At 54.9% G+C, this 22,713-nt stretch overlaps 3 protein-coding genes across 12 annotated transcripts in view; 1 reads left to right on the top strand and 2 right to left on the bottom strand.

The window, feature by feature from the left end:
• The window catches only part of HDAC7 (histone deacetylase 7), a 35,775-nt gene extending 34,382 nt beyond the window's left edge, over window positions 1–1,393 (top strand). For 9 of the 10 annotated variants that reach the window (XR_010835801.1, XM_059082744.2, XM_059082740.2 and 6 more), the window contains one exon: window positions 170–1,393. Coding sequence is in view for 9 of the 10 variants with exons in the window: in XM_059082744.2 (XP_058938727.1) it covers window positions 170–215 (46 nt within the window). In the remaining variant the exon portion in view is untranslated. The remainder of the gene's footprint in view (window positions 1–169) is intronic. The other variant, XM_067009172.1, reaches the window with a different exon arrangement.
• PFKM (phosphofructokinase, muscle) overlaps window positions 1–22,713 on the bottom strand; it is a 478,771-nt gene that overhangs the window by 350,347 nt on the left and 105,711 nt on the right. The window lies entirely within an intron of this gene.
• SLC48A1 (solute carrier family 48 member 1) lies at window positions 2,329–10,182 on the bottom strand. The gene is made up of 3 exons (XM_059082756.2): window positions 9,918–10,182; window positions 4,209–4,376; window positions 2,329–3,577 (listed from the first exon to the last, which is right to left on the bottom strand). The coding sequence occupies exons 1-3, from the start codon at window positions 10,051–10,053 to the stop codon at window positions 3,441–3,443; spliced, it is 441 nt and encodes a 146-aa protein (XP_058938739.1). The 5' UTR covers window positions 10,054–10,182; the 3' UTR covers window positions 2,329–3,440.

Below are 22,713 nucleotides of genomic sequence, written 5' to 3'. Positions count from 1 at the left end.
GCCAGACCCCTGGCTCACAGCCCCTCCACCCCCCCGGACCCTCCCAACCTGCGGAGCCCAGGCCCCAGCCCAGCTACCGCGGCCTTCTCGGGCTTCCTGGGAAGCTGGGCTCAGGCCTTTCCTGCAGCCCCTGGCTCTTCAGCAGCCCCCTCCCCTTTCCCTCCCCCAGGACCTCAGAGCAGCTGGTGGAGGAGGAAGAACCCATGAATCTTTAGGCTACAGGACGGATCTGCCCCCCGCCGCGCCCCGCCCCGCCCTGCCCTTCGGACCTGGTTCTCTTCCAACCTCTGGCAACAGTACCCATTCCCGGGGTCTTCAGAGATCCTTCGGGCAGGTAGTCGGGGCCAGAGAACAGCCTCTTGACAGTCACCCCAAGGAGCCTGGGAAGGCCCCTGGGTCTAGCATAGGGACCAAAGAAGACCCTGACAGGAGGCCGGCCGGCTGCGTAGCCAGCCGGGCCCCAGTAGGGCTCTCCCCGAAGCACAGTCTACCCCTCTGGGGTCTGGGCCCCTAGCTGGGCCCCCGATCCTCAGGCCTGCACAGAGGGGGACTGGCACAGCCGGGCCCGCTCACAACCACTATTCCTGGTTCTGTAGACCCCCGACTTTGCACACAGCCCCAGGCTCCACACACAAATGTGAACTTGGCCTCCGCCAGAGTGGCCCTTCCTAGGCTCTGGGGGAGGGAGGGTGGCTGGGTAGGAGGAGCAAAGGGGTCCCATATCCCTGAGTGCAGGGGGAGTCCCTCCTCTCCTGCTTCCTCAGATGACTCTGGAAGCTTCCTCCCCACCACTGGGCAGTGAGACAGAGCTCGCTCTGAGAGTCATCGGCAGGCCTCCCATCTGCTCCCTGCCCCTGCCAGGGGCCACCTGCGCCAACCATCTCAGGGCTCTGGTGGAGCAGACAGGTGCTCCTGGAGTTCTTTGCTTCCTGATCCAATGGTGCCAAACCCTTCATCTCCCCTCAGAAGCACAGCATGACCCCCAGGGACCCCTCAGTAGTCACCACCCCCCTCCATGAGCCTTCTCTTTCTGGGGTCTCCCCCACCCCAGCTGACTCCTGCCCTACATAGGACTAGCTTGGCTGAGGGGAAAGGGGGTGGGAGAGTGAATGGAAGACATGGGGGAGGGGAGGCTTCTGGGGCCCAGGCCTGGGGCCAAGAAGGAAAGTATTTGTGTGTGTGTGTGTGTGTGTGTGTGTGTGTGTGTGTGAGAGAGAGAGAGAGAGAGAGAGACAGACAGACAGACAGAGAGTAAGAGGAGGGTTTGTATGTATGTGCACATGAGTGTGTCTTCCTGAGTACCACCATACCCTGTGTATGTATGCATGTTTTTGTAAAAAAGAAAAAAAAATGGAAAAAAAATCTGAACAATAAATGTTTTATTTGCTTTAAAGGTTCATGTGAAAGGGCCCCCAGGGATTGAGGGGTGGGCAGCGGGCCTACAGCTACACAGCACAGCCTGTGCCTGATTCACTGTGGAAGAGAAGGGACAGGTCGGGCCGGGGGGCAGCCCCCGCTCCAGCTCCTTGGCCTTCTGTGGCCGCTGCCTTGCAGGAAAAATCCATTCTGAACACACCCTGGCTGCCCCCGCCTGCCCCACCTCTGGGTAGTGAAGAGGAGGCAGCTCTGGGCTGAGTCCATAGACAGAGGGCCCGTTAGGGCGTGGGGGACATGGATGCCTGCAGACCCGGCTCGCTAAGGCTCTCCTGAAGAGTCCTGAATCAGACCTACCCGGGTTCAGGTCCCAGCTGGGAGCTCAGGTAAGTCACGTCACCTCCTGGGCCCTCTGTTTATCAGTTAAAGGCTCCTGAAATAGAAACTGTTTGGTTCCTTCCTGCTCTAATGCACCCTGACTTCTTAAGCATCTACTGAGCCTAGAAGAGAGAATGGGTGAGACAGCAGGCCTGGGTGAGCTCATCCCATGGCGCCCGTCTTTATGGTTCTGAGGCGGCCAGGCTTCTTCAGCCACAGCAGAAGGAGTGGCCTCATCACCTCCGAGCTGGCCCCAACCCTCACAGCCTGGAGAATATGAAGGGAAGTGGGTTCATTCCCTTCCCATCTGTCCTGGCCTCCTAGGGCGACAGGCACTCAGTCCCACAGACGTTGCTGAGACTGTGCCAGGGTCACCCTCGCCCTGGCTGGGGGGGTTCGCTGAGGGGGCTGGAGGAGGAGAGCCCACAGGGGACTGTGGGTTCCCCCGTGCCAAGTGGGACCTGAGAGAGAGGGTCCCCTCTGAGCTAAGGAAATGGCTTAGTGAGGTGACTGGAGACCCCCATTCCCACCCAGCACTCCCACAGTCCACCCCATAAGAAAGCACCAGAGGCTAGCTGATACAAATGCCTGCTGTATTTCTGCTAAAGTGACAGTGACACAGATAAGGCAAAGAGCTGGGGGGCAGGACACATCAGGTGGGAAAGGGGTAGACCGTGCAAAATGACAACCTAAGATAAAAAGATGGATGGAGCCCCTTCCCTTCCGAGTTAGGTGAGCCCTTGGGCCAGTGTATAGGCAGTAAAGCAGAGTGTGTCCTTCAGAAGGGAGATTTTAAAAGAGAAAAAAGCTCTAGGTGAAGGGCAGGGGCAGGGAGTGGGGGAGGGGGCCAGGGGCAGTCTGGGTGCCATGAGGGGCAGGCATGAGAAGGCCGAGTGGAAATGTTGGGCTGGAGGTGCCTGGCACAGGTTTGGGGGTTCCTTCTAGCCCACCCCGTGCTGCCCCCTTCCCCAAAGCCCTTCGGGGGGCAGGAGCACCTTCCCCAAGACCCTTAGTCTGGCCTCATTTGGGGCGCCCTGCTCTGGGGTGTGTGGTGAAGGGGAGGACGGCTCTAGCATACTGGTGGGAACCACCTCTGCAAGGATCAGGGTGGGTGGGTGGGAGGGGGGGTGGTGAACTCCCCTCAGGTCCCCAGGCCTTGGGGAGAGAAGCAAATGTCACCATCCCTGGGACCAGCGAGTTCAGCTGCCTGACTCTTGGGGGACAAGAAGATGGGGGTGCTGGGGTAAGGGGTTGAGAAGTCTCTACTAGAGATCCCTTACCTGACCTGACCTCCCCAGGGTCCCGCCCCGCCTGAGGGAAAGCGTCCAGGGCAGCAGGGACCCTGCCCCCCAGGCACAGGTCAAGGCCCCACTGTCCTACCCCTTGCCTGTTGCCCTGGCCCTGCTTAGAAAGATTGCCCACTGAGTGCTAAGAAAATAGATCCACTTGAAAAGGTCTAAAGCTGCCCTCCAGTCAGGCTGATGAGCAACATGGCAGGACCCCTTTCCACGGCACCCAGGGTTCCCCCAAAGGGGACAGGACAGCTCCCAGGGAGACCACCGTCCTCCCGCTGTATATTTTCTGCCTCGGTTCTGGGGTTCCCAGGGGGTATACAGGCCCGCCCGATGTCTCAGAGGCTGAGTCCAGGTCCTGAGGACCACCAGGGTGCGGAGACCTCATCGCTCAGGTCAGAAATCGCTGAGAATGCTGATGTCAGCAAAGTCAGCCCGGTAGCGGTGGGCATAGAGGCTGAGCAGGAAGGCCCACTTGAAGGAAATGAAGCTCCACACACAGGAGAGGTAGTAGCTGTTGGGGTCTGTGAGGCCTGCAGGGGAGAAGAACCCAACCGTGACTTGAGAGGACCTTGCCCTTGACCCTAAGCCACCAGACCACAAGCCCCAGGCCATCCTTCCCCACAGCCTCCAACAGAGGCTGAACTGAGCCAATGGAGAGATCAGGTGTGATAGAGGTTTTAGAGCATTCAGAGTTTGCAGGCAGGAAGCAGTGGGGATGAGGGAAGGTCAGGGTTGGCTAATCACAGGGCTGTATCATCCGCTCTGCTTCTGTGACACTGACCCTAGGCTACTGCCTTCCAATCTGCTTCAGCATCAGAGCGGGCAGGAAGAGCCTTTGGCTACTTGCAGACTGCAGCCACCAGGGGGCGCTCCCATCCAAGAGCTCCGCTGGAGGCTAAAAAGGGCAGCTAACCACAGACTCCTGGGTGCTGAATGCAGCACACACTTCCCACGCGTTTCGTTGATCCATTCCAACCCAGGGGCTTGGGTGGGGGGCGTCCATTCTCCCCACTTTTACAACGAGAAAACCCGGGCACAGGGAGGTTAAATGGTCTGTCCAGTCCCTTGGACATAAGTGTTGAACCCAGGACAGGAATCCCGGGTCTCCTGAGTGCTCCACCCACCGGCCCTCCCACGCCCTCCCTTTGCGGAGGCCCTTACTCTGGTGTCCGGTGACGGCCAGCACAAGGAAGGTGCAGAAAGTGGCGACGGAGACGGCCGAGAAGAGGACGCCCACGAAGAAGAAGCCGCGCAGCCCCTTGAGCCACGTCCTCCAGTAATCCTGCATGTACATCACGTGCGTCACCAGGGCCCACAGCGCTAGCACACCTGCCGGGAGAGACGGCTCAGGCAGCGCCCCTCTCCTCACCTGCCGACCCCCCCACAGCCCTGCAGGTCCCCCAGGCCAGGCTCTTCGCATAAAAACAGTAGTGTTGGCCTTTTCACTCTCCCGGTAAAGTGGAGTTTGCTGGAGGCCACGTGGCCTGTGACATGAAGAAGACGTGAATGCAAAAGCAGCTAGGAGAATCTGGCTGCCTTTTACTAAGCCACACATTAAAGAGATCTGCAAAAAATATAAAACTATGTCATTCTTCTCCCTAATTTTTTTGTTTTGGAAAATCTGAATATTTCTTACAAAAAAATGTTACTTATGTTAACACGATGTTATTTTCAATATTACTTTAAAATGCTTAAAACTGTTCTCAGTTTTAATTTCTAATACAGTACATATCGATAGATATAACCCACATAAACAAATTTCCTTGGGGTCTCACCACTTTTTCAAGAGTGTAAAGGGGTCCTAAAGTCAGAAAGTTTGAGGACTGCTGCAGCCCACCCTGCTTTCCGGGGACTCCCCACTACCCATCCACCCTGGGGGCCACAGATGTGGGAAGCGTTCCTCCCACCCTGATGCTCTTACTTCCCCGGCCTTCAGAGGCCTGTGGCTGAGCTCTTGGCAGTGGGGCTCTTCCCAAATTCCACGTATTGGTTTTATGGGATGGGGAGGCCCAGTGGTTAAAACCCCCAGGGCCACCCAGTGCCCAAGTGGCCTTCTTCTTGCTCTTGGCCAGACGCCATTTTATTAATTTCCTTTTTAGGCCACACCGCGAGGCATGCGGGGCCTAAGTTCCCTGACCAGGGATCAACCCATGCTCCCTGAAGTGGAAGCGCAGAGTCTTAACCACTGGACCGCCAGGGAAGTCCCCTGCCAGACTCCATTTTACTAACTCGTTTGCTGAAAGGGCAGGCAAGATGCCCCCAGCCTGTCCTGGGCCTGCCCTCTGGGCCTGGCTGGGCACTTCCCCTACGATGCCAGCTGCCGCTCAGCCAATACAATGAATGCCCTCTGTGCCGGGCCGTGCCTGCCGCCGCAGCCCAGAGAGTGGAGCAAATATCAGTTCCATTGGCAAGGAAGAAGGGTCCAGGACAGGGCCGCAGGGTCCCGACAAGGGAGGAATGAGGGACGAGGCAGAGCCAGCTGCAAGCCGTCCACCTGTGTGTAGACCGCTGGATCCTAGGAATCAGGAGGCCCTTCAAAAAGTGAGCCGCACACGCTGCATGCAGAGTAGCACGGGAAGGCTGGGCAAAGTGGTCAGCTCTGGCAAGGGAGAGAAGGAAGAGAAGCTGACAGGGAGATTGGGGTGGGAGAGTGCTTTCACTGAACCTATGATAGTTTATTTTTTTAGGCTGAATGGTAAGAATGAGGGAGTTCACGAAATTGCCTATCCTTTTTTACTTGCCTGCAATATTTCATAATTTTTTTTAAGTTGGGGGAAAATAAAAAGGCGGGGGGGGGGAATGTCATCACAGATCTCTGCTCTGATTACCAGCTCAGAAGCTGTCACAATTCAGGCAGCCTGGCAAGGGCCAGAAAACCACGAGACTGCCAGCCAGGAAACCTGGGCCTGGCACTGCTGTGCTGCTCGTGACTCTCAGAGCCTCGGTGCTTCCACATCTGAAAGTGGGGGAGCCCAAAGGTGCCGCCAGCCTGGAAACGGTGACCCAGGGTTCCCTGCTAGTGAGGACTCAGCTCTGCCAACACCTGCCGCCTCCCTTCACACGCTGTTTGACCCGCACTCTCCCAGCTCTGCCTTTGCCCACCCTCAGCCTTCCTCAGGGGTTGGGGGCCTGGAACATGGGTCCCTCCAGCCCTGGGATCAGGGTGAGGCAAGACAAGCTTGTCTCCATCCCGGCTTAGGCAGGAAGCAATTTCTGGGTTAGGCCAGAGGTGGACAGAAGAACAGTCCCCCGGCTTCAGCTTAATGTTTTCCGTGATCTGGATGGATGGTGTGCTGGCCACCTTTTCCAGAAGTCTTTCCCAATCCTCTCACACGGGTCCTAAGTGGTCACTGGGGGAGCTGTTTGGTCTCTTAAAGGGCCCGAGGAAGGAAGCGTATTGTCGCTGAGCACATCCAAGGAACCGTCGGATGGGTACCTTTGCGACTGCTCCACTTGCCCTCTATCTGCTCACTATGCCACGGAGGGGCTGAGATAGCTGGCTCTCAGATGCTTTACCACTCAAAGATTCTAGAAGCCAGCTGAGGGGAAAAATAAGGTCAGAGCAATTTCCCCTGTGACTCAGCAATTTCTGGGTTAGGAAATGTTGAAATAGAGGCCTGTGTAATGCCCTCTCTTATGGCCACACTCCAGAGGTGCCCCCAGAACCCCCCCCCACACACACACACATGTACATCCACGTACCAAAAAGGGCTGAGCGAGAGGAAGAGGAAGATGACCATTTCGGGTGTGTCAGGCCCCAGCTCTCTGTTAATAAGCAGGAGCATCCCGCCCCACCTCTCACTTGCCCTGCACACAGGCCTGGCCTCCAGATAAACACAAGCCACATCTGGAAGCAGGCCCGTCCCCACCGGCCCTGGCTCCCGCCTCTGTCCTTAGAAGAGGGATCTCCCCAAACTCCACCCAGGGGGTCAGTGAAGGAGCACAAGCCCCCCACCCCCACTCCGGTCCCTCCCACACCTCAGCCCTGCTCACTTCCCTGGGACACTCTGGACTCCAGGAAGCCTGGTCTGCATAACTCAGGGCAGAACGGACAGTTTCCCAGGCCCACGCGGATGCACGTCCACCCCAGACCTCACCCCTCACTCCACCCCACCTGTTTCAAGGAGCAGGGCTCTGCTCTGTGGCTCGGGGCTCAGAGCTGACAGGCCCAGGACAAGGAAGGCACACAGACGGTCAGTGAAAGTACCCCCAGCGGCTGGGTTGGAGGTGAGGGGCCAGGAGGAGCCCAGGGGAGCTCACAGGGAAACACAGACAAGTGAGCCACTGGACCTGGGTCCAACTCCCTTCCTACACCCCTGCCCTCCACCCCTGCTCCTCTCTCACTCACAGCTCATGGGGAAGAACACAGAGCTCATTAGACTCCTGGGCAACTTTTCTATTCTTATTCTTTTTCCTCGGTCTACTAGACCTAGAGCAAGTCTTTTTCCCAAGCGTTCCCATAGCAAAACTATTTCTTCCGCCTCTCCTCCAAGCCAGTTCTTCCCAGACGCACACCAGGATGGGAGAGACTGGGTCTCTACCCATGAACGTTTTTCCCAGGACTCCAGGAAATCAACAGCCCCCAGCAGCCCCGCCTGGCACACAGGGGAAGGAGCATGCTGGGACTGCCCTCTGGTGACTCAGCAGTTTCTGGAAAATGCCAAGTCAGAAGTGGGGTACTCACAAATCTGCTGATGCTTCACCCCAAAAGAGGAAGAGGCTGACTGGCTGCAGACCCTCTCAGCACCCATTCAGGGCGGAGAGGGTGTGTGGCCCTGGCAACCCTCCCCCACCTGCTACACTGCTACCACCACCATCACCAGGCAGCTTTGGTTCTGCGATGGCTGTCAGGGAGGTGCCAGGACCCTGCTCCAGCTGGTTGCTGCCCTAGCACCTCTTGCTGTGGGCAGCTCCACAGCTGGCCTGCCTCAGAGGCCAAGGGAAATCTGCAGGGAGGGAGAGAGGGCAGGGCTCAGGTCAGTGGGAAACCCCGGGACTCCCTGGAGCTGCCCCCCGACAGGCAGCTGAAAGATGGATGACTCGGGGAGAGGACATACAGCTGTAGCATTCCAGATCTGAACGGGGTCTCCCACAACACCCCTGTCAGCGGCATCTCCTTCCATTCCTTACGGATGAGGAAACTGAGGCCCAGGAGGCATCGACGTGCCCATGGTCACACAGCTCGGTGGGGCTCACTCCACCAGGCCAGACTCCAACACACCCAGCTCTGATCCCAGGGGCAACCCTCCCTCCTCAGCCCCAACCGGCCCCCTCATCTCAAGTCTCATCAGGGCAACCCCTGGGCCTCGCCTGAAGAGTCACACCGCCTTCCTGAGGGGAAAGCAGCAGGCTGACAGGAAATAGGAAAACACTGCAAGGACAAGAGAACCATGAGGAAGATGGTGGGTGGTGGGGTGCAGCAGGGAAAGGAGCCAGGCGTCTGCAGATAACTGAGCAGAGGTGGCAGGCTGGCCCTCCGGGAGGAACCACAGGTGGGGCATCTAGCCAGGCATGAGAGCAGCCCAGCCGGGCAACCATGTGCCCTTCCTCGGAGCACCCAAGTGCTCTGCTTGGCATTGCTTAGGCCGTGGTTACCTACACCCCTCTTACAGGGCAGAAGCCCCACCTCCCATCCCTTCTTGACCCAGGTGTGGCACTCAGTAACCTTTGGGGCAATGAGCAAATCTAGTTATTTTTAGTAAGTCCATTTAGGGCTCTTTTGGCAGAGGAGTTTAATTATGGAGTAAGATCATCCTGTGCAAAACTATGAACCTTACATGTATTTTTTCCCAAAGTGCTTTCCCCACACATATAATTTCATGTAGCTGTGTAACCCTAGGTCAGCTATTTATTTACACTAAGCCTCAGTTTAAGCCTGACCTGTAAAATGGACCCAATAATAATGCCTACTTCATAGGACTAATGTAAGGATTAAATGAGATGATGGAAGCAGTTTGCTTAACACAGTGCCTGACACATAGCAAGCATTAAAAAGAAAAAAAGTTAGCAAGTAGAAATAATATGCTCCGTCGTCACACCAATTCTACAACACAGAGAGGTTAACAACATGCCCAAAGGTGCACAGCGAGTACAGAGCACTGGTAAGCACCCGACCGCCACCAGCACACTGACGTTCTCAACGCCGGTACAAGCCTCCTCTGGCCTCCTTGAGGCACAGAAAGGGCGGTCGGCGGGGCTTAGCCGACCTTGGCCCAGGAGCCACAGCAGAAGAGTAGCAAAGAGACACCAGCGTGGTGGGAAAAAAAGTCCAGTTTCCATCAGATCCCTAGCGCGGTCCTCCGGGGCTCCGATGAGGACTCCGCTGGCGACTCCGTTGGCGGTGGACTCCACCCTGGAAGGAGGCACATGGGCTTCCCCGGGAACCCCCAGCCCTCCTTTCCACTTACTTCTTCTCTGCCCTCACCCAGTCCCCAGGGAAGGGGCGCGGATCCCCCAGCACAAGTGTGTGTGTGTGTGTGTGTGTGTGAAGACCTCCGGGTCTTCACACCTGGCCGCGCGAAGGAGGTGGCGAGAGAAGCGGGAGTGCAGGGAGGACGCTGTCACTGGGCCCAGGGTGGAGGGCGGACGGGCCAACCCGGGGTCGGCGGGGCTGGTGCAAATGGCACATGTGGAACATCGGCGCCTCGGGCGGGCATTGAGTCCTTGAGGCCCCCCGAGGATGCCCAGGAGCCCGGGCCCGCGCGGGGCCTGCTCTGCCCACGGCCAGTTTTTGGTAAACACTCCACCCGCTCCCCCGGGAAGCGCCGCCCGCGAGGAGCCGGCGGAGACGCCGGCTCCTCCCCGCAGCCGCGCGCCCGCGTCCGCGCGGCCGGAGCCGGGACCCAGCGACCCCCGCGCGCCCCGAGGTACCTGCGAGCCCCCCCATGGCCGCGGTCCCCGGCTGTCTGTAGACCACCGTCCAGACGAGGAAGATGGAGAAGCCGGCCACGGAACTGAGGCCGGAGTAGGCGGCGCGGAGACCGAGCTGCAGGCGGGACGGGGCCATGGGGCTGCGGGCGCCGGGCGCAGAAGGCGAGCGTAGCCGACAGTCACAGGTGCAGGGCCCGGAGCAGGAGCCGGGAGCCGGGAGCCGGGGGCCGAGCCGCAGCCGCCGGCCGCCCGCGCTCCGCCCCCGGCCCGCCCCCTGCGCCGCCGGCACAGCGCCCTCCCCGGCCGGAGGCCGCCCGCGCCCGGAACCACAGTGGAGGGCGCGTCTTGGGCTTGGCCTTGAGTCCTCGGGCCCCTGATCATTTGGGGATTCCGCCTAAAATGGCAGGTTCCGGGGTTCGTCCTCTGAGCTACAGGATATTTGGTCCCTGGCGGGGCCCGGAAATGTATGGGTGTACAAGCCAGCTGCCGTGATTACTTTTAAAATTTATCACGTTTTCGTTTAAAATTTAAGATGTAAATAAATTTCTCGTTAAAAATCAAGATATAAGGGCTTCCCTGGTGGCGCAGTGGTTGAGAATCTGCCTATCAATGCAGAGGACACGGGTTCGAGCCCTGGTCTGGGAAGGTACCACATGCCGCGGAGCAACTGGGCCCATGAGCCACAACTACTGAGCCTGCGTGTCTGGACCCTGTGCTCCACAAGAGAGGCCGCGACAGTGAGAGGCCCGCGCACCGCGATGAAGTGGCCCCCGCTCGCCGCAAGTAGAGAAAGCCCTCGCACAGAAACGAAGACCCAACACAGCCAAAAATAAATAAATAAAATTAAAAAATAAAAAAGAAAATAAACTTGTTTTAAAAAAACAAGATATAAAAATTAAGATATATGAACGTACACAGTGAGTATGATTCCTTCCACCCCTATCTATCCATCAGGTTCCCTCCTCAGGGATTAAGCGAGTTTCAGAAGATTCTTCTCACGGAACCTCTGCCCCATCATCTTCTAACGTCAAACACCTCACCCTCAAGGACAGCTCCCTTCTCCTTTAATCTTCGCAAGCCTCATCCTCCCACCCCAAATCTACCAAACATCACTCCCATCAGAATCAGACAATTCTAGGGTAGAGACTGGAATCTATAGCAGGTGTATACTGAGCTCCCACTGTGGGCCCAGTGCCACGCTGGGAGCCGGCAGGGAAAATAAAAAAACACAACATACGGAGCCCTCAGACACTTATAATCTAGTTGGGGGGGGGGGGTCACATACTGGCACAAAATAAGTAGCCAATATACTTTGTAGTTATTTCTTTTCACTGCTGTAACAAAGTACCACAGATCTAGTGGCTTCAAACAACACACATTTATTATCCTACAGTTCTGTAGGTAGGTGTCCAAAAAAGGAACTCAGAGGGCTAAAATCTAGGGGATGGCAGGGCTGCCTTCCTTTTGGAGGCTCGAGGGGAAAATCTGTTTCCTTGCCTTTTCCAGCCTCTTGAGCTGCCCGAATCCCTTGACTCCTGAATGTCTTCCTTCATCTTCAAAGCAAACAGTCACACAACTCGGACCTCTGCTTCTGTCATTACATCATCTCCTTTTCTCTTGCCAGCTCTGCTGCCTCCTTCTTTTCCCTTATAAGGACCCTTATGATTAAGAACCTGGATAATCCAAAATAATTTCCCCATCTCAAGATGCTTAAATTAATCACATCAGCAAAATCCTTTTTGCCATGTAAAGTAATGTATTCACAAATTCTGGGGATCCGGACATTGACATGTTGGGGGGCCATTATTCTGCTATCACATCTCTCTGGAATGTAATCTCCATGAATAGCAACTGTGCCTCTTTCATTCACACCAACACATAGAAGAGTTCACAGCACATCGTAGCCCTTTAGTAAACATTGGTTGAATAGATGAATGTGAGTGAATGAAGGTAAGAATTAAATAACAATAAAGGGGATCATACACAAGAAATCTAGGCAGGATGTGATTAATTGCCAAGCAAGCAATGTAAACCACATTTGCCTCATTTCAGAATAGTCTGGGGAGCTTCTTTTTTTAAAAAAAAAAAAAGACCCCCAGACTCCACCCCTGACTTATTAAATTTGAATCTCGGGAGTATATATATTTTTTAATGAGAAGTGATTTTAATGAGGTGAGCTGGCATCCAGCCCTCCTTTGGGAGCCACTGATGGAGAGAGTTAGTGCTGGCTGTTCAGAGGAGGGAGCGAGCCCCGTGGGCCAGAGTGCACTGCCACGGATGGTTCCAGAGATGGCTGGCAGGGATAACAGTCCTCCACACAGTGGGAGCAGCCTGTGTGACAGCCCAGAAGGAAGAAATAACATGGCAGGTTCGGGAAACTGTAAGTAGTTTGTGGTCTGTGGGTGGAGTAATGGGTTTTGAGGTTGGAAATGTTCTGAACATAAAGGGCCTTGCTTGCTCTGCCGAGAAGGCTTTCCCCTGTCTCTGTGCAGCCAGGGGAGGGAAGTAACGGTTCTGTGTTTTAGAAATGTGACCAGGGTAATAGTGTGAGGGTGAACTTCCTTCGAAAAGACTAGAAAGCAGAGAGGTCATTCGGACAAATTCTTCACCTCCCCGTGCTTTAGGTACCCCGTCTGTAAAATGGGGACAGGGGACAGCTGTGGTGTCTACTTCAACGTGTTATGATGAAGAGGCAGTGCTTAGAAGAGTGGCAAGTATGTAGCAGGTGCTTAATAAATGTCGGCAAGTATGGTTAGTAGCAGCAGAAAGGTTGCCACATGAGGAGAGCCTGAAAGGTGGTTCAGGCTGAGGCGGTGAGAATGGGGAAGAGGGCACTGATTCAAGAAATATTTAAGCTATTTGAACCTTAAGGTCAGGTAGCAATTAACTAGCTGGGCAGACAGAAAGGAGGAGAGCAAAAATATTTATTATGAGTGCACATGTCAGGAGTATTGGAGAGGAGTTAACGAACTCGTCACACTGGAGAGTGAGGTTGTGCAAGACAATTACGAGAGATAATTATGTAACGGGAGCCTGGGCCCAGGATGTAGGTTAAGAGCAGGCTGACACTTTTTCTGAAATGTGGAAGCAATACAGAGCTGTTGAAGGATTTTATGCTCAGATGGGATCACCACTTACTGTGAGACCTGGGCAGGTTTCCCCTAACTCAGGAGAACTTTCTGCCAAGAAGAAAATATTCTATATCTGCCATCTCCAGAATGGCAGCTACGAATCACATGTGGCTGTTGAGTATTTGATATATGCCTAGTATGACTGAAGAACTGAATTTTTAATTGATTTTAATGTAAATAGCCACACGTGGCTAGTGGCTACCATATTTGACAGCACAGGAACTTCTCGGAACCCCTGTCGCTCCATCTGTGTAGTGGGAATGATGATACATCATTGGCTTGTTATAGCAATCGAGAGACACTGAGATACTGCAGTTAAAGCACTCAACACGGTAATCTGACAAATTATTATCGCTGTTGTTGAAATCGTTGTTCTTGTTATTATTGAACAGGGCTAGCATGACATAAACCATGCCTTGAGAAGATTATTTGGTATCCAAGTTGGATTTGATGGGAAAAGAACATTGTAGAAGAGAAAGCATTCACAAGGCTATTTCTGTGGTGAGAAGTGGGATAATTAAGATCTTATCTTGAGAAAGGCCATGAGAAGGGAAAGCATGGGAGGGTTATGAAGCTGCAAAGCACACTGGTATGCACCACGCATGCTCCTCTCCCCACATCAGCTTCCTTCCCAAGGTGCTTTCAGAGAGTGCACTCCCATCCCAACCCAAGACAGACACCATTGCCCAGCCCCCAGCCCCAAGAGAGATCGCCATTCTCCCTGCCTGTGACAGAGACCACCAGTGTTCACCCTTAGCATCCTTCCTCCGTCACATGACCTCCTAAATAGGAACTTTGAACGCTTCCCAGCTTCCTTGCAGTTAAACGGATGCCATGAGAGTGAGTTCTGAGCGGTGCAATCAAAGCAGAAGCAATGTGTGCCATTGCCAGGCTGGACCCGTACAATCTCCCATGCAGCCCTCATCCCCTCTTCCCATTCTGTGATGATTTTAGAGGCCACATGTTGAAGACAGCTGCACCACATGATGGAAGGAGCCTGGGACCCTTCCCTTGAATGAATGAATGAATGAACAGAACTACCCACTCCATTCCCCAAACCTGCATTGGACCGTAATATGAATGAAAAATAAACCCTTTTCTTCGTGCTAAGCCACTGGGATTTCGGGGTCATTACGGCTAACCTCATTTCCCTAACACACCATCCCTCATTCCATTTCAGGTCATGTAAACGTCTAGTTTAGGGATAACCTGTCTGAACTACCAATCCCTCTGAAGTCACTTTTAAATTGGCCCCACCAGTATTAAGACAGACTCCTAACTCCCACCTACAGACATCTTGTCTCCTAAGACATTTCTTTCTCATTCCCCCAAAGCAGGCACATTCCAGACATAGATCTCCTCCCACAATGCGACATCAAGGATACCCCTACCGAGCTATATGGCAGTTCATTGAGTTTCTTGGACGTGTCAGGGCTTCCTCCAATTTGCGCTTTTTTTTTTTTGCGGTACACGGGCCTCTCACTGTCGTGGCCTCTCCCGTTACGGAGCACAGGCTCCAGACACACAGGCTCTGTGGCCATGACTCACGGGGCCCAGCCGCTCCGCGGCACATGGGATCTTCCCGGACCGGGGCACGAACCCGCGTCCCCTGCATCGGCAGGCGGACTCTCAACCACTGCGCCACCAGGGAAGCTCCTCCTCTTTGCTTCGTAATCCCCACACAGAGGGACCTCTGATGTCCTTTGGGGTATATCCTTGTCTACTGTAGCTCCAGCCCCAAACCTAGGCACCACCTGGTCCTCTCCTTCTTTTACGCCCTATGTCCAACTCATTAGCAAGTACGGTTGGGTCTGCCCTGTCCTTTCTCCCCAAGACACTGCTCAGTCCAGGCACCATCATCACCACCTCCCCACTTGCTGCAGCTCCCTACGTGGTCATCCTCTGCTCGTTCCTTCCCCTCCAATCCACTCTCCAGCCAGCAGCTGGAATAGTCTTTAAAATAAAACAACCAGAACATGGCACTCCCCTGCTTAAGTCCCTTCAGTAGCTTCCATAGCAATTGGGGTAAAGAAATCAGTTGCCACCTCCAACTAGTCTCACCTTTGCCCATTTCACTTCAGGCACACTGGCCTTCTTTCTGTTTCTTGAATGTGCCAAGCTGTTCCTGCCCCGGGGTCTTGGTAACTTTGTGCCTGGAGAGCTCTCCTCCGAGTGCTCATAAGATTCGTAAGTCTTGCTCGTCATTCAAACCTCAGGTCACATGTTACTTCCTCAGAAAGGCAATCCTGTCCTTCCTCTCTAAAGTACAGTCCCCTACTCTGTCTTACATCTTGTGATAAGTGATATCACGATGTGAAATTGTCTCGTGTATTTGTTTATCCTTTCCAGCTCCACCCTTTCCATCCCATTGGAATATAAACTCCATGAGGGCAGGGGCTTTACCTGTTGGGGACCAACTCCTCTCAGTTTGCCTAGGACTGTCCTGGTTTTACCAACACACGTCCAACATTCCAGGAAACCCCTGAGTCTAGGGAAAACTCTGATGGTTAGTCACCCAATTGCCTGCCTTGATCACTTCTGTATCCCCAGTACCTAGTCTAATGCCAGGGGCTTAGGTAGGAACTCAATAAACATCTGTGCAATAAATAAAGGCAAGAATGGCGGGCTGTCCATAAAGAATTCTTTGATCCTGGCTCTAGGGGGCAGCCTTCTCCAACCTTGTGCCTTGAGACCGAGCTCTGCAAGGTTGGGCTAAAAATCGTATTTGCAAGATTTTCCCCAGACCTTACGGGGTCCGTTTGCTCACCTCCAGCCCTTGTGGAGTTCAAGGCTAAGGACCCTGGTTCAGGCAGCCCCAGGCGGCGCCTGACACGGAGGTGGATCCCCTGGGCCCAGCCCGCCTCAGCTGGTCCTCCTGCAGCTTCGTCTTCCTCTTGAGGTCAGGTTTATAGACCACAGAGCTGAAAGGACCGTTCTAGAGAGGAACAGCAGGTGGCTCATTGCAGGGAAGAGCTGGCCCCGTCGTGAGCACCCCCATTGCCCAGGCTGCAGGAAGTAATCCCGAGTTGAGGACTCAGATCCAGGGGGTCACCTTGGCCACTCCTCCCCCAGAGCTGCTCCCTAGGACCGTGGCTGCTTTCTGCCCCTAGAAGGGGACATTTTCACCTTTTCTGGCTAGGGTGAAACCATTCACAGTCTGGCTTCTCACTGAGACCCCACTTCCTCTGCCTGCTCACTGACAACCTGGAGGTCCACGCAGAGGACAGGATGCTGAGTGAGAAGATGCTGAGTGGAAGCAACAGGTCTTTGAGCTCCAGAGCTAGATGAGCATCAGAGACAGCCCAGCGTGGAGAAGGGAGGATGTGTATGCGTGTACGCATGTCAGCAATCACAGCCGCCGCAGCATTTGGAAGGGCAACAAGGAGGGGCCCGGGGCCTAGGCCTGCTCGCCTCTCCTTGTCCTCTGGTGACTTCCATCTGCTGACCTGAACCCCCAATCACAGGTACGCCCTCCAATGCGCTCGCTCTTTTCCTTTCCCTTTCACTGTAGGGTTGTTGTTGGGTGAGGGGAGAGAGAAAGAGACAAAGAGAGATATAGCCAGGAGTTCACCTCTGCATGGACGGGAGCCTGGGGCTGTGGGGAGTTAGAGAATACAAAGGCTGACGGCAGGAGAGGAGGGCATCAACTCTCCCTAAAGGACAAAGCCCCGCACAGGGATTAGTACATATTTGTCCTTCAGATTTGAGTTGAGGGACTGGATTTATTGAATGAGAAAGTCACCATGGAGGCTTGATCAGTACACACAGATCCTCCAGCTAGTCCAGCTGTAAAGGCACCAGGTAAAGTTAAGGGACTGGAAAGAAGATTGACACCTGTGCTTAGTCCAGAGCTTGGGACCCATGAATAGCACCCTAGAGAGGTTTGAGGGGCGAATCTGAGGGCACTTCCTGGAGGAGGGAGAGGATGGTCTAGAGACAGACTGAGGCAGTGTGAGCAACAGAGCTGGGCCAAGAACCGGGTGGAAAGGTAACAGAAGGAAAGGCAGAGCTGAGGGAGCCATGAGGAAGGCAGAAGGACCCATGGCGGGAGAGGGGGAGATGAGTTTACCTGTTCCACTCAAGAAGCCTCTCCTGGGGCTTCCCTGGTGGCGCAGTGGTTAAGAATCCACCTGCCGAGGCAGGGGACACGGGTTCGAGCCCCGGTCCGGGATGATCCCACATGCCGCGGAGCAACTAATCCTGTGCACCGCAACTACTGAGCCTGCGTGTCGCAGCTACTGAAACCCGTGTGCCTAGGGCCCGTGCTCCACAACAAGAGAAGCCACCGCAATGAGAAGCCCACGCGCCAACAAGGAAGAGTAGCCCCCACTCGCCACAACTAGAGAAAAACCTGTGCTCAGCAACAGACCCAATGCAGCCAAAAATTAAATAAATTAATTGATTTTTTTAAAAAAAAGAAGAATGGGCTTCCCTGGTGGCGCAGTGGTTGAGAATCCGCCTGCCGATGCAGGAGACACGGGTTCGTGCCCTGTCCGGGAGGATCCCACATGCCGCGGAGCAACTAAGCCCGTGAGCCATGGCCGCCGGGCCTGTGCGTCCGGAGCCTGTGCTCCACAACGGGAGAGGCCACAACAGTGAGAGGCCCGCGTACCACACAAAAAAAAAATAAATAAAAAAAATAAAAAATAAAAAAAATTAAAAAAGAAGAAGAAGCGCCTCCTGAGGGCCTCTGTGCCCACAGCCCTGGCTGTGCTAAGCATGCGGCAGGCATGGAGCAAAGCAGGGCCAGGTCCTGCCCCCTGGGGGCTCACATTCTCTCAGAGCAGGAATCTCGACTAACAATTAGGCAATTTCTGTGAAATTTCCAATTGCAGTTGCGGTGAGTGTCAGGCGTGTGGTAGAGAAATGGGGCCCTGCAGGAGGAACTGACACAAGCCAGGCTCTGTAGGAGGAGAAGAACCCGGCAGGGGCACAGCAGTGGCTGCTTTGCCTGGCACCCAGGACCCCAGCCGGCACCGTCAGCTGAGGCCTGGGGGAGACTGGAGATTAAATCAGGATCCAGTCCTCTGTGGAATGAGAGGGGGAATGCTGAGGTAGGCTCCATGCCCGCCCTGCAGCAGGTTTAAGGGGAGTCCGCCGCCTCTCCATTTCTCTGGAGGTAAAGCTCCTAGTTGAGGGGGCTCCGAGGCAGGAACAGGAAGGACTTCCTGAGGCCTGGGTGGGGAGTCTGAGCAGCCGGTGGCTGCCTCTCCATCCTGGAGCCGGGGACTGATCCCAGGAGGGGAGGGAGTGGCCTGCAGCCTTCTCTCTCAGTCAGACCTGCAGACGTCACCTCTCTTTTTTGTTTCCCTCTACAGACCCCATCTTTGCAGCCTCCCATGGCCTTTCGATGTGTCCTCTCTGGAGGGAGGAAACGGGCAGTGGGTCTGGTGCCGAGTCTTTGGAGTGTTCAGCTTCCTCTGGCCCCAGCACTTCCCGAGTGGGATTTGGGGACAGGATTGGGGTCTGCTCCGATGCTAGGAAGGGCCTTCTCTGCATGGCCTGCTTGCCTGGTTACTCACAGCGTTGCCCTCTCCTCAGCCAGGGCTCTGGATCCACATGGAACCCTCCCTCGGGCTCCTGCAGCCGCCCCTGCCAAGTCTCTAAAACATGAGGGCAAAGTGGCTGCAGAGTTCGAGTCCTGAGCAAGGGCCCCGGGAAGAAGGGAGCCCCTGAGATGAGGGTCTGGGGAAGGCTGGGGATGTTGGGAGGAGGTAGTGTGGGTAGTGAGACCCAGGGAGAGGCGGGGGGGTGGTGTGGGTCGGCAAGCGCAGACTGGAAGCTCCAACAGGGGTGCAGGAGAGGGGGCCAGGGAGAGGGCTCTGGGCCTGAGGGAAAGTGGTCACGACTGGGCTGGAGCCACCGTTTCAGAGCACTGATTACTCAAGGGCAGATGTAGTGTCTCCTGGGTATGTGGAATACACACACACACACACACACACACACACACTGGAGAAGCAGAAGCTGGAGGGAGAAAGCACCTCCTGCACATTCAGATACCACCAAACTTGCCTGCTAGGCAGGCCTGTTCCCCTCCCTTTAGCACAGCTCCAGACCTGCCCCTGCCTTCTCTCCTGCTCTCCCAGCCTCTCCTCACCCTCTGGCTACCGCCATCAGCACCGCAGGCCTGTTTGGTGACCATTTCCTTGCCCCTGTCATGCACGGGTAGCTTGACCACCAGCCAGAAAAATGTGCCTCCAGGAAAGTGTGGGGACTCTGTTCTCGCCTCAGTCAGCTCCCCACTGCTCCCCAGCCCCATGCCCCCCTCACAGACCACCCTCCAGCTTGCCCCCCACTTCCCAGAGAAGTAGGAGCCCATCTCTCCTCCGTGTCCCTGCTCTACCACTGTCATAGTGGCTCAAGAGTGACTGGCTGTGACCTGCTGGTCCCAGGAAGGTTTGGCCTGGTGCCCGTCAGTGTTCCAGCTCCCTGCCTCAGCCCCCCAGGAATGTGCAGGGGAGGAGATGGGGGAACTGGACTGGAACCATCCTTGGGGCCAGAAGCCTGGACAAGTGCCAGAGGACCTGCAACCTTCCAGAGCCGGGAGGTAGAGCCCAGGTGAGGGTACCTGGGCTCTCTTCTCAGTCCCTCTCCATTTGTTGATAAGCCATGGCCAGGGGGTCATATCAGGGATGCTGAGGGAAGCTGCAGCAGGCCAAGGTACCCAGGCACAGCCCTTATATCCTCTGGCCTCCAAGATGGCCCTTTTCCGCAGTCCTGCTGGCCGTCTATTAGCTAAGACGTCCTCCAACCTCCCACCCTCCATCCCATCAGCAACCTCGAAGGACACAGCTGAGCCTCGTAAGCAAGGTTTGCAGCACAGAAGGAGAAAAAGATAGGAGACAAGGACGCAGCCGGGAGGGAGGTGAAACAAACTGTCTGAAAAATGAACTGGGAAAGCAGCCCCTCTCCCTTGCGCCCTGCCCTTGGTACAGGCTCACAGAAGGCCCCAGCTGACTGTCCCACCGACTTCATCTCATTTCCACCCGGAATCATTAAGCACCTGCTTTATGCCAGACACTGTGCTGGGTACGGAGGCCTGACCAGATTAGTGTGTTAGTGAGCTACCAGAAAATTCCACTAGGCTCCGTGGCCCTGGAGCCCAGTATCTGCCCAGTTTTAGATCTCCAGTTTACAGCAGAGTTGCTGGCACTTACAGTAAATTCCGTTGAAGGAATTAAAGATTCTTGTGGCACTGCACAGGAAGGACTGCGGAAGGCAAGGTTGAGAGCAGTGATCACCAAAGAATGATTAAGAGGGTAGGCTCTGCCGTCAGACTGAGTCTGGCATTGCTACTTACTAGCTGTGTGACCTTGGCCAAGTTACATCACCTCTCTGTTCTTCAGTTCTGTTCCTCACTTGTAAATAGTGATTGTTCTGAGGATTAAAAGATGATGTCGGGCTCCCCTGGTGGCGCAGTGGTTGAGAGTCCGCCTGCCGATGCAGGGGACGCGGGTTCGTGCGCCGGTCCGGGAAGATCCCACATGCCGCGGAGCGGCTGGGCCCGTGAGTCATGGCCGCTGAGCCTGCGCGTCCGGAGCCTGTGTTCCGCAACGGGAGAGGCCACAACAGTGAGAGGCCCGCGTACCGCAAAAAAAAAAAAAAAAAAAAAAAGATGATGTCTATAAAGTAGTAAACAGAGTACGCTGTACATAGTAAGTGATGGAAGAGACCATCGTTCGGCTAGAGCAGTTTTAGTGGGGATGGGGCATGATGGGTGGATGCAAGAGGTTATCCATTGGTTGAATCAACCAGAATTGGAGGCTGATGGGATGTGGGAGAGGGAGGGAGCGAGGTATCAGGTGCCTTGCTTAGGCACTGGGGTGGGTGGTGTGTGTGTGTGTGTCCTGGAACAGGGAGCTGAGAGAGGCCAGGCGGGAGGAGAGGCAGCTCGGGTGGGAAGGGAGTTTTAGACTCGTGTAGTGTGAAGATTCAGGAAGCTGTGGGCTCCACAAGTGTAGAGTTCAGCAAAGAGGCTTCAGTGGGAGGAATACAGCCCAGAGCCACAGCCGGCCAAGAAGCCCTCCTTTCCCATTAACCCTCCTGGACTATATTCCCTGGGAGCCTCTGCTGTCCCCTGCCGCCTGCCTGAGGGAGTGAGGCAGGGTTCCATAAGGCTCAAGCCCTGGCAGAGAGCTCATCATGTGGGTGGACAGAGTGAAGAGGCCCTGCTAGTCAGCCTCCATCAATCTGTCTGTCCCTCCCCCTACGTCTGGAGCCTGTGCACCCAAGTGTGAAGGAAATGACTCTGGATGTGGGCTTCTCTCCCTTTGCAGGAGCTGTCAGTATATTTGAGAGGCAGGATTACAGAGTGGTAAAGCACACAGACTCATAAGTGCTTGGGGAGAATCACTCACTGCTCCACTTCTTAGCTGTGGAACCTTGGGTGTGTCAGTTAACCTTTCCATGTCTCCACTTCCTCATCTGCAAAATGGGATAACAATAATACCTATCTCATAGGATTGTTGTGATGATTAAATCAGTGACTGTATCAAGAACATTAACGAGTATAACAAGTACCAAGAACAGGGCCTGGTGCATGGTAACTGTTGTTATCATTTATCTGTCCTAACACAACTTTCAGGCATTTAAAGACAGAGGAGGGTGGAGACTGCACCAGGGTATGACACGATTGTCCCTGTGATGACTCACCATCTGGCTTAAAGTGTCTTCCTCAGACACACTCCCCTAGTCCCCTGCCCCCTCCAGGCCTTAGGCTCCATCAAATACCTACCGAGCATTCATCTTGCAGGCCAGTCCCAACCAGGAATCCTGAGAAGGAAACATCTGCTCCATCATCTGCCTTGGCGGGAGGTGGGGGGCTTTGCCCTCCAGTGACAAGAACGAGACAAGTGGAAGGTCCAATTTGAACGACTTTCTTTGGATCCTTGTACCCTTGACCTTGGCAAGCTACTTGATACCTCTGAGCCTCAGCTTCACCATCTGAAGTGGGAATGACAGTAGTACTACTTCATAGGGTGGTGGCAGAGATAGAATACCTGTGAAGCACTTGGAACAGTGCCAGGCACTTACAGCCTATTGTGGCCTGCTGAGAGGGACACAGATGTCCTGCCTCACCCACTGGCTCCATTTCCACCTGCCCAAAGTAGGGGCAGCATGAATAGGAAAGGGGGGACCCCTTTCTGACCCGACTGCCAGTCTCTGGAAACTCCCCTGCAAGGACTCATTTAAAACTCCGCTCTCATTTCTTAAAGTGGGAACCCAGCAGATTGGGGTATTTGTTCAAAATATAGATTTTCCATTTCACGCCGATAGGACTGAATCTGAATTTGAGGGGATGGAACTTACAATCCGATAAGCTCCTGGATGGATTTTCAAAGACACATTAACATTGATTTTAATCACAATTAACTTCCCCTCCAAGAAAATAATTATCGGTGGAAGCGCAGGGGCCATGGATGGTTAGAGATATGTCTTCCTCTGTCCAGGCAGGCTCAGCAGCAAAGGGAAAGGGACCCAGGTGGGGCAAAAAGGGGGTGAGTCCTAGAAAGCCGGGGGCGAGGCGTGCGACTCCTTCCAAAACCCTCGGTGACGCCCTGAGCAGTTACGGCGCCGACGCCGGGGGAGCTGCTGTCCCGGAGCCACCGTCTCTCCGCGGACTGAGAAGCAGGAGTGGGGCGAAGAGGGGGCGCTGGGCCAGCAGC

Source organism: Kogia breviceps, chromosome 12 (genome assembly GCF_026419965.1).
Source record: "Kogia breviceps isolate mKogBre1 chromosome 12, mKogBre1 haplotype 1, whole genome shotgun sequence".
NCBI classification, from domain to species: Eukaryota; Metazoa; Chordata; class Mammalia; order Artiodactyla; family Physeteridae; genus Kogia; species Kogia breviceps.
Note: the sequence above shows the minus strand (reverse complement) of the source record. Positions and strands in the feature narration are given on the sequence as shown.

Bases quoted from the DNA above. Each gene is read 5' to 3' on its own strand.
- SLC48A1 (XM_059082756.2), bottom strand. From the start codon at position 10,053: ATGGCCCCGTCCCGCCTGCAGCTCGGTCTCCGCGCCGCCTACTCCGGC. The intron at 4,377-9,917 runs GTACCTCGGGGC...CTCTCCCGGCAG, and splicing joins GGCCATGGGGGGGCTCGCAG to GTGTGCTAGCGCTGTGGGCC. The intron at 3,578-4,208 runs GTAAGGGCCTCC...TCTCCCCTGCAG, and splicing joins GGCCGTCACCGGACACCAGA to GCCTCACAGACCCCAACAGC.